Here is an 11,328-nt window from a genome sequence, read left to right as displayed (position 1 = left end):
ATTAGTAAATTTATTTTAAAAAGAAAAAATAAGATAAAACGATTATAAATTTTATGTTCAAATGAAAAGGGAATTAATTTCGGAAGAACAATTGATTGTATTCTCCCTTATTTCTCTCTTTCACGAAAATGAGAGTACCACTGAAACGAGTTGGTAGAAAAGATGATTTCATGGCTCTGTTCTTGACATTGTGATGTGTAGCACTAGGTTGAACAGCATTTCCCGAACCATATTACTTTAACAAATTTGTTTTTCCGCTGTAAATTACAGCAATAATAGAGCTTAAGGCTCTCTAAATTTACGCCAAAAGATTACATGAACAGACCTTTAATCTGAGCTCTAGTATAGCCAATAAGGCATTTATTGATTTACCATATGTACTTATAATATAAGTACATTAATACAATATAAATATCCATGAAGGTTTCAAATCTCGCAATCACCCTACTAATTTACAGACAAATTCATATGAAATAGAAATCACCAAATCTGTCTATGTAGGCGGTAATCACAAACTTTCTGTATATCTCCACACATCAACACACTGAAGAAACCATTGGGAATTTATGTATAGATTTTTCCATGCTCTTAAAGTCTCTATTCATTTTCTATGAAATCCAGGAGATCGAGCTCTTGGTACTGCATGATGGAATTCCATTGATCTGGACTAAAATTGTTGCCTTCGGAGTGATCTGTTCTATAAAAGTTCATGTTACTGCTACAACAATTACTTGCTGATATTACTTCCTCCTTCTCTCTACCCTCCCTGATGAGCCTTTTGCTTGGGACAAAATTTGTGGCCTGGTTACCTTCCACGGACTTTCTTTCCAAAGGGTTAAACAGGGTTTCAAGAGATGAAAATGAAATCAGCAAATTCTTCTTATCAGAATTGGCCTCCTGGACAGAAGTGCAAGATTTGTCACTGCTCTGGAAGCTAATGCTTGAGGTTGTGTCAAAGCAAGGAAGGTCTTGAGATGCAAAAATGTAAGGTAACATGGTGCAGTCATTGAATAGATAGCTTTTGGCCATCTCAACGTCGTCGTTCGCGTTTGAAGGCCATAGCTGATCATTCAATTTTGGGAGATAACTATCTGGTTCATGACCGGTAACATTTCTATCTTCCCAACTGTTCCTTTGTATGCAGGTTTTTTGCCTCACTCGACAAAGCACCCAATCATCTAACTATAACATGTATATAAAAAAAATTACAACCAATTTGTCTCATCAGATCATCATTATTTAGAAAAGATAAATGTAAAACCATGCAGCAACTTTCAGAAATTCAAAGGGTCCTGTTTTTCTTTTAGACACTAGCTTATCAGCAGGAACCAACCATTCTTATTATCTTAAACCTAGGTAATTTCATATCCAGTATTCAAAGACATATCGAGTACCGAGACATCAATCTAAAGTTCTTACCCTCATGGACCCTTTTCGCTTAGGAGTCCAAATCATGGTTTCAAGCAGTCTATACTCGTGCATAATCCACTCTGTCTTCGTTCCTTTAAGAGGACGTCCTTTGTAGAACACCAAAGCTTTTTTCACTCCAATACTCTTGGTTCCACACGAAGTTAGGATTGGTTTATCTATCCCCGTCGCCTTCCAATACCCCGAAGCCGCTGCTCTATTAGGCCTTGCTCCGTTAGGATACTTCCTGTCTCTTGGTGAGAAAAAGAACCATTCATGATCTCCAAACCAAGCTTTAGCTATATGAAAAAAAAAAGACAGTTCATAGAGTTAACTATTCAGCCGGGAAAATGAAAATATATAAAAGACTGACATGAACGAAAGCGCAATATTAATTATACAGACTTGGCAGCTCCCATGGATTATACTTGTATAAATCTATCTCAGCTATAATAGAAGCTGGAAGAGGACTCGAATTCACTTTGTTCTTCAAGTAATGAACTATGAGCTCTTCATCAGAAGGGTGGAATCTGAAACCAGGAGGAAGCTGAATCCCAGATGAGCTAGCAGGTACTTTCTCCATGGAAGAAGCAGCCAACATTGTTATTGGAGATTATCAATTGCAAGAAAAGAAAAAAAAAAAAAAAAAAAACCTAGGGATTAATGACTCTCCACGATATTATCGATTCCAAATAGTTGTAAACATAACAACAGTAGTGTGCAAAGGTTATAAAGGGTGGCGGTTTTCTATATCTTCATGCAGATGTGGACATTGTTATCGCTATAAAAAATGGCTTATATATTTGATAATCGTATTATACAGTTTCAACGAAAAAGATTGGAAAGCTACCAATTTGTCCATACTATGAGTCCTGTTTTGGAACATAAATTCTTCAATGGACCTGTTTTGTCACCCCCCTTATTGTTGTTTTAGGGATTAAGTTCTTGAGTTCTGAATTCCAAAATGGTTCAAGTAGTACTTCACGTCATCATTTCCATAAATACGCCAAATCTACATCTGATTTCAGCAGTTAGGTAGGCAGATGGATCTGGAACAAAAGGCCCCAATGTATTGGAACCCCTTCTGATCGATTAGTTGTCTGCCAACTTATTTTAATGGCATGGGCTTCTTCCTGGAAGATAAAGAAATTGTTGGCAACTTTTATAAGCCACATTTTTTTTTCAATAATTGTATAAACGATTTAATCTTCTCATAAAAGGATTGACTTGTCATAAAAAATTGAATCATAATCATAATGTTTTATCAATAAATCACACGGAACTGATGACAGATCTTTTAATTTGAATAAGGGATTTAGCTACTTGGGAAAACTACAATAACTTCCATCAACCAATTAGAGGTAGCTAACCATAATGTAATAGCCAAGATCCGGATATGAGAATAACAACCTTGAGACATTTAATTAGCTCATTTTCCTAATCATGTTTTTGTTAGGTAAAAAGTCTCTATCCAATCAAGCCAGCGGAAGCATAATCAAACAATTAATAAATCACATAGGAGACAATAATTTAATGTGGTTCGGTCCAATTAACCTATGTCCATAGATAAAAAAACAATATCCACTAGTTGTGAAGAATTACAAACTTACAAATCATATCAACCACTCAACAATTAATACTCATATGCCATCTTAATCTCTTCTAATCCGATAGAGTATTGTCAACCCAAACAAATACGTATTTTTATACATCCATACATCATACCTATGTAGACCCTTTCAGTCTCATCTAGTTCACTCAAACATATACACCCATAAGACGTATATCTCCAGTAGTCTTATGGGGTGTCTATCCCATAAAATCTTATAACTTTTTTACATATTTTTTTCATACCTAATTTTTTAGACTTTACTTATTTAAAAGCATACAAACTTGCCTATTAAGAATCATTTTCCTTTTAAAATTCTTTTTCTGCAAATCAAACTTACCTATTAAGAAATTTTTTTTCTCTTAAAATTCTTCTACAAGTCTTCTTGTTCATTAAGCAATATCTAGCCAATCCCAAATAAATCTGTTATGGGATTTGAATCATTAATCCCAACAATCTCCACCTTAACTCAAATTCTATCAAATCATCTGTCTTCATACTAAACATGCTTAGCTTCACCTACAATAGAAGTTTCATAATCATATTTTCTTATGTGTCTTCACGTTTCATGTAAACTAATATTCAAAACATAAACTCAAACTTCTTTCTTGAATTGAGCTCTTATATACTTGCTTCTTTTCATGCCTCAAACCATGTTTTTCCCCACGTCTCGAACCTTCAGTTCTAATACTTGTTAGGCCAACTAACGTCAATCTAATCACATCAACGAAAGCAAAATCAATTAATTAATCAATCAATCAAGCATAAAAAGATAGCAATTTAATGTGGTTCGGTCTAATTGACTTACGTCTACGGATGAAAAATAAGATCCACTAGTTGTAAAGAATTACAAAAATACAAATCATATCTACCATTCAACAATCAATATCCATATGCTCTTTTAATCTCCTCTACTCCTATGGAGTATTCTCAACCCAAAAAAATACATACTTTTGTACACACATGCACCATACCTATATGAACCCTTTTAGTCTCCTCTAATTCATTCACATGCACCATACCTTTGTGGACCCTCTTAATCTCATCTAGTCCACTCAAACATATACACCTATAAGATGTAAATACCTAGTAGTCCTATGAAGTGTCTATCTCATAAAATCCTACAACTCTCTTACATCATTTTCTCATACCTAATCATATAAAGACTTCACCTATTTATAAGTATATAAATTTGTCTATTAAAAATTTCTTCCCTCTTAAAATTCTTCTTTTGCAAGTCAAATTTGTCTATTAAAAATATTTTTTCTCTTAAAATTCTTCTTCTGTAAGTTTTTTTATCCATTAAGTAATATCTAGTGACACTGGAGTGTTTGCACATCATATAACTTAAGCTGAGACTAAGGCAGACTCATTCAAAAATAAGATGAATCTATCCTTGGTCCAAATCCACTAAATAAATACATAAATAAGATGGCTAGAATAGAAAGATTGTGTTCATACTAGCTGAAAAGAAAAGCATAGATATGGATAGGATTATGGTTAGATTCATTATCATATAATCTACAAGAGTAAATAGGTAGATTATGTTCACATACAAATCTCATGATTTTAGGTACGATTCTAACAATGCAATTTGAAAGTTTCCATGCTTGAAGAGATGTTTCTAGCCTATATATTTTCTATTATTCTTTGGTAGAAGGCATAATAGAGTTTTCTTTATCTTTAAGCAATCTTTTAGATTATTTTTCAAGTTCTGTATCTCTTAAGTGAATTTTCTATAGTGGTGAACTTCTTTTGTTCTATATCCTTGATTAGAATTCTTAGAGTGATGCTTCTATATCTTTTAGTTTCTAGTCTTGGTGGTGAACTTTTATCATTTTTAATCTAATAATCATATTATGTCATTATTCAAATCCTTGTAAGTTATTTTTTTTATGAGTTTTTTTGTTTACAGTTAATCTCCACATCTCAAATATCAATTCTTGGTATCAAATTAGTATCAAAGTTATAATATGTCATCATCGTTAAGCACCAATATAAGAGGTTGAAGCTAACACTGACATTGTAGCAACTATCAATATTAACCTAAGGGATGCCCTCATAGAGGAGATGCGATAATAAATCCTTCAACTATAACATCAGTTGCATATACAAGAAGAGAGAGAAAAGATAAAAAACAACAAAAAAAGAATGAAAAAGGTGAAAGAGAAATCAATCTATACCATAGAAACAATAGTGATTTTGATGATAACACTCTATCTTACTCACGGTAAGTTAGAGACTATCTATGTAGAAACCAATTTCAACCTAGCATATTCAATACAAAGATAGAGATTATTGAGTTTGAGGGAAAGATACAACCTGAAGAATTTTTAAATTGGCTATACACGGTGGAATGCATATTTGAATACCATGACGTCCTTGAATATCGCAAGGTGAAGCTAGTGGCCATTAAACTTAAAAAGCATGTATCATTTTTATGGAAAAATCTAAAAAAGTAAAGGGAAATAGAATATAAGAGAAAAATTAAAAACTTGAAAGAAGATGAAAAAAGAGTTAAAGAACAAATACCTCCCAGACAACTTTCAGCAAGATGTTTTTCTTAGGTTTCATAACTTGAAACAAAAAGATCTCTTAGTGGAGGAGTATATAACTGAGTTTGATCACCTCATGTTAAAATATGAATTGGTAAATAGAATGAGTAGACTATTAACCAGTATCTTGAAAGATTGAATATTGAGATAGCTAATGTGGTATAGCTACAATCTTATTGAACTTTTAATGATATATGTAAGCTTCCCTTAAGAATGAAAGACAGCAAAATGAGGGCCATGGTAGCAACTTAAGATTTGATTTTCGAAAAGGCTATATCAATAAATGTGGCTCATCTAAGACTGTTGTTTCTTTAAAGCCCATTCCAAAATATCCCCAAAAGAAAAATGGAACCTCAACAAGCAAGCTTTAGTCCAGTGCATAAACCAAAAGGTATTTTAAATGTTAAGGGCTTGGACACATTACTTTAGAATACCTAAATAGAAAGATTGTGACTCTAGTAAAGAAAGACTTGAAAGAAAATGAAAAAAAGCTAATTGAAGATGATTAAAACCTTGAAGAGAAGGAAGAGGTAACCTATGGTGATTGTGGAACATCTTTAGTCATACAATGTAGCTTGAGTACTACACTTGCTAAAGAAGAAGATTGGTTACATAAAAATGTGTTTCACACTTAGTTTGCTACCTATGGAAAGGTATGTGATATTATAATTGATAATGAAAGTTTTAAAAATGTTGGTTCTACCTTTATGGTGTAGAAATTAGGTCTCAAGATAGTAGATCACCGCCAACCATATAAGCTATTTTAGTTGCAAAAAAAGAATGAAATCAAGATTAGCAAAAGGTTGGTTTTTTTTTTCATAAAAAAAAATTACAAGGACAAAGTGTAGTATGATGTAATTCTGATGGATGTTTACCATTTACTACTCGAAAGACCTTGGCATTATGATAAGAGGGTTATTTATGATGGTTATCGCAACATTTACGCATTTATGAAGGATAGATACAAAATCATCTTAGGCCCTACCAAGCTCATGGTGATGTCTACCAAGGCCAATTACAATAAAAAAATTAAGATGGATGGTACTATGTGTGCATTGGTGTTGATTAAGGAAAATAAAAATAATGAAAAGCCCCTTGTAATGATACAACCATTATTGGCAGAATTTTAAGATGTTGTTCAAGAGAAGTTACCAGCTGGTCTACCACCAACGAGGGATATTTAACACTACATAAACCTTATCCCAATAGTTGTTCTACCCAATAAGGTAGCCTATAGGATGAGTCTTAAAGAACATGTAGAGTTACAATGCTAAGTTGATGAATTAGTGAGAAAAAGAATGGTGCGTGAAAGCATAAGCCCTTGTATAGTCCCAGCCCTTTTGGTGCCTAAGAAGGATGGATTGTGGCATATGTGTGTGGATAGTAAGGCAATCAACAAAATCATAGTTGACTATCATTTTCTTATTTTGTACTTAGATAACTTGCTAATCCAACTACATAGAGCAACTATTTTTTCAAGATAGACCTACGCAGTAGTTATCATCAAATCAGAATGGGGCCTAGAGATAAGTGAAAAATAACCTTCAAGATAAGGGATGGTCTTTATGAATGCATGCTAATACCTTTTGGTTTATCCAATGCTCTTAGTACTTTTATGAGATTTATGAATCATATTCTTAAACCTTGTATTGGTAAATATGTAATAGTATATTTTGATGATATTTTGGTGTATAGCAAAGATGATGACCAATACTTGAATCATCTACACCAACTATTTTGCATATTGAGGGAACAAAAACTATATGGTAACTTTAAAAAATATAGTTTCTTTACTTTTAGCCTTGTGTTTCTAGGGTTTGTAGTGTAAAAAAAAAAGAATAAAGATAGATCTTGACAAGGTTGAGATAATTTTAAATTGGCCAACACCAGCATCTCTACATGATATCAGTAGCTTTCATGGTCTTACATCTTTTTATAAGTGTTTCATTAGGAGTTTTAGCTTCATTGTGGCTTTCATCATAGAATGTTTAAAGAATGAAGCTTTTAAATGGACCAAAGAAGCCCAACATAACTTTGAGCTCATTAAGACCAAGATCATCGAAGCTCTCATCTTGTCCCTACCAAACTTTGGTCAAGTATTTGAGGTAGAATGTGATGCATCCAATTCTAGAATAGGTGTTGTTTTAAGCCAAAGAGAAAAACCTATAACATTGTTCAGTGAGAAGCTCAATAAAGTTAAGAGGAAGTATTCAACCTATGACGATAAAGAGTTCTATGCCATTTATAAGGCTTTATTCTATTAGAGTCAGTATCTTATTCTCAAGCCATTTATCCTATATTTAGACCATGAGACCTTGAAGTTTATCAATAGCTAGCACAAGCTCAACCAAAGATATATAGCTTGGGTGAAGTTCTTTCAAGCCTACAACTTACTATCAAACATAAATAAAAAATTCATAATGTAGTGGTAGATGCTTTGAGTTGAAAATATTTTTTATTTGGGACTATGGCTATTGAAGTTATAGGCTTTGATATGATCTGTAAACACCATTTATTATTATTATTATTATTTATTTAATTTTTTTCTCTTTCTTTTCGTTTTCTACGTTTTTCTTCTTATTTTTTTTCTCTTATTTTTTTCTCATTTCTTTTTTCTTCTTTTTCTTTCTTATCTGATTCAAATCTAGTGCATTAAATGCACAATTCTTAAAGTCTAAAATCACCATCGCCAGTTGTCAACGGTCGACCGATAAGCCACAAATCACGAACGACATGCGTGATTTTTCAGTTGAAAAAAATGAGATTCGAATCCCAGAAGATCTAGGATTTGAATCCCAAAAAGCTCTATAAATAGAGCTTGTTATTTGCAAACGGGGAAGGAGAGAGAACCGAAAAAAAAGATAAATTTTTACAAAAAAAACTTCAGTTAAAAAAATTTTTTTTACAGAAACAAAAAAAAAACAGAAACAGTCCCTTGGAACGGGAAACCCAGCACCAAAAATACACCTACGAAAACACAAAAAGAAAAACAAACCAGAAAACACACCAAAAAAAAAGAAATTTTTTTTATCGTAACTTTGAAGGCCGATCTGGGTTGTTTGGGCTATTTTCGGGAGAAACAAAGCCTAGATCTGTGTTTAGGGTGACGAGAAGGATTTTTTGGGTTTTTATTGGGATTTTTTGACTACCGGTGACCGACAAACGATGACGGCACGGTGGCAATGACGGTCGGCCAATCCTGATTTTTTTTTTGCCTGAGAGTTTATTTTTTTTGAAAAAAAGAGAAAAAATGATCGAAAAAAAATTTTTGGTTTTATATAAGCTGTCAAAACCCAAAACGACGTCATTTCACTAATGCCCAAAACGAAATCGTTTTAACCCCTGAGGATCCGCGCGTCGACTCGTGACCCGACCAGGGATCCGCGCACTGGACTCGACGACCCGTTTCTCTTTCAGCCCCTGATCGATCCATCTGAACCATCAAACTAAACAGAATCGCGCTTGAACTGTTGAACCGCTAGACCGAATCGAGCCGTCGATCCAACCAGACCCGCGTTGATCGGATCGTTGACCGATCTGATTCAGGTAAAAAAAAATTTTTTAAGATTTTTTAATTATTATTATTATTATTATTTATGTATGTATAAATGTTTAAATTTATCAAAATAAATTTTTAATAATACTAAACTAATAAAAAATGTAGGAAAAAAAAATTTTTATCCGACGATGAGATTCAAAGGTATTTCGAGTAGTGATGCCTATGAAATCTCTAGATGAGAAGATTTTTTTTAAATACTAACAGTGTATTTGAGTATTTATAAAAAAATTTTAATACAGTAAAGATTTTCTTTTTTTTAGTAATAAATAAAAATTGATTAATAAATTAAAAATATAAGTAATAAAAATATGAAGAAAAGAAATTTAATCCAATAATGGGATTCTAAAAGTATTCCGAGTAAAAATGCTTTAAGAAATCTCTAGGTGAGAAGATTTTTTATAAAATATTACCAGCGTATTGGAATATTTATAGAAAATCTTCAATATAATTAAATTCATTTTTTTCAAAATTTTAATTAAAATTAAAAAATTAATAAAACAATTAATAAAATTTTTGAAAAAGAATAAAATGTGTGCATCAACATGTTATTATTTGCATTGCATACATGACATAAGTTTTTACAAAAAGTAAATTTAGACCTCCAAAGATAAGATTCTAAAGTATTCCGAGAAGTGATGCCTAAGAAAATCTCTAGCTGAGAAAGAGTTCTTCTAATGTTACCAATGTACTGAAACATTTTAAGAATAATTCCAATAAAAAGGTTCTAATTTATTTTTCTCAAATAATATTTGAATATACAAACAATAAAAAAATCAAAAAAATTAATTTTCAAATACTGAAAATAAGACTGTTTTTTATCAAAATCAAAGGATAACATGTAGTTAATTGGTACCATTTTAAACGAGTGTTATGGGGGTGCTACTTCTTCCCCATACGTAACCGACTCCCGAACCTAGATTGTTACGCAGACCTTAAAATTATCTTTTTAATCAATTTTAATTAATTTTAAGATTTTATTAAAAGGATATGTTTTAATAGGTGACCAATCGCACCTAGCCAAAAAAGATTGGTGGCGACTCCGTTATTTTTATTTTATTTTCAAATTTGTCGGGCGGACACAAAACCGTTACGACAGCTTGGCGACTCTACTGGGGACGTCTTTTGTTTTCGAGAGTCAGGCCAAAATTAACTACTTGTTATCCTCAAATTTTGATTTAAATAGTCTTAATCAATTTCTTAAATTTTTATTCTTCATTTTTAGTAAAAAAAAAATAAAACAAAACAAATCAAAAATAAAAAGCAAAAAAATTTCACACACATTTTTTTTACTATGCCTCTTATGTTTTATTTTTTTGTATATATTGCTTTCAATAAATTAGGATATATTTACACACAATGGCACAATGCATCTCATACATGAGCTCTATACCCGGGCTCCGTCCTTTATAGGAGGAAGTAAAGTATCTATGCTCTCGTGAGGTGATAACCTCCACAATGGCAAGCGAAATACTTTCACTCGAATTGAACCCTTTTCGTTCGTAGCCTGTAATGGGTGAGAATCGGGGTACCTTACTAGTCCACCATGGATGACAGTGAGGAACAATTTGAGAACCTTTAGACCCTGTCAATCCAAACCCAGCATATAATAAGCTTAGGAAACCAGCCTTATGTAGAGCTTTGTCCATCTTCTTGTAGGAAATACCTAAGAATAAAAGTTGTGTATAATATGAAACAAAACAAAACAAAAAAAAAACTCAAAAGCACTAAAAAATAAAAAATATTTTTTTTTGAACCACACTAACTCAATTTTATTTCATTTTTTGCATTAATCATATCATACAGTTCTGCATCGAGATATTTGCTCTAAGACATATTTCTCCTAAGAAGTTTTCATGGATCCCGTAGAATTATAAATTTGCTCATCCTCAGTCAGTGTGCCATGTGAATCGTATAATAAAGTACATGTTTGGTCGAAAAAAGTTCAACAAAAGAATAGAGATTATTTACCTATCAGTTATATGTCTGAATTATCCGAGAAAGTACATTTAGATCTCACACAGAATGATTTAAAAGAGTTAGCTACTGTCTGAGATCAGTTAAGTGAAGAAAGAAAAAAAAGTTTTTACAAAAAGTATGGGTAGATTGCATCCCTCATTTTAGTGGTGATTGATGAACAGTTGATCAAAGCAGCTATACAATTTTGGGATCTATCTTATAGATGCTTCACTTTTAATCAA

The 11,328-nt window shown here is 32.2% G+C and overlaps 1 protein-coding gene across 1 annotated transcript; it reads right to left on the bottom strand.

The window, feature by feature from the left end:
* Nucleotides 1-245: 245 nt before the first annotated feature.
* On the bottom strand, nt 246-2,378 carry LOC111311855 (NAC transcription factor 32-like). Its single transcript, XM_022911633.2, has 3 exons — nt 1,813-2,378; nt 1,420-1,706; nt 246-1,182 (listed from the first exon to the last, which is right to left on the bottom strand). The coding sequence occupies exons 1-3, from the start codon at nt 2,006-2,008 to the stop codon at nt 598-600; spliced, it is 1,068 nt and encodes a 355-aa protein (XP_022767368.2). The 5' UTR covers nt 2,009-2,378; the 3' UTR covers nt 246-597.
* Between the last annotated feature and the right edge of the window lie 8,950 nt (nt 2,379-11,328).

The sequence above is a fragment of the Durio zibethinus genome, chromosome 1, assembly GCF_047325235.1.
Source record: "Durio zibethinus cultivar Kanyao isolate XHJ-2024 chromosome 1, ASM4732523v1, whole genome shotgun sequence".
NCBI classification, from domain to species: domain Eukaryota; kingdom Viridiplantae; phylum Streptophyta; class Magnoliopsida; order Malvales; family Malvaceae; genus Durio; species Durio zibethinus.
Note: the sequence above shows the minus strand (reverse complement) of the source record. Positions and strands in the feature narration are given on the sequence as shown.

Coding starts and splice junctions, on each gene's coding strand:
- LOC111311855 (XM_022911633.2), bottom strand. CDS start 2,008: ATGTTGGCTGCTTCTTCCATGGAGAAAGTACCTGCTAGCTCATCTGGG. Junction 1,707..1,812: donor TAATCCATGGGAGCTGCCAA/GTCTGTATAATT, acceptor TTTTTCATATAG/CTAAAGCTTGGTTTGGAGAT. Junction 1,183..1,419: donor AGCGAAAAGGGTCCATGAGG/GTAAGAACTTTA, acceptor TACATGTTATAG/TTAGATGATTGGGTGCTTTG.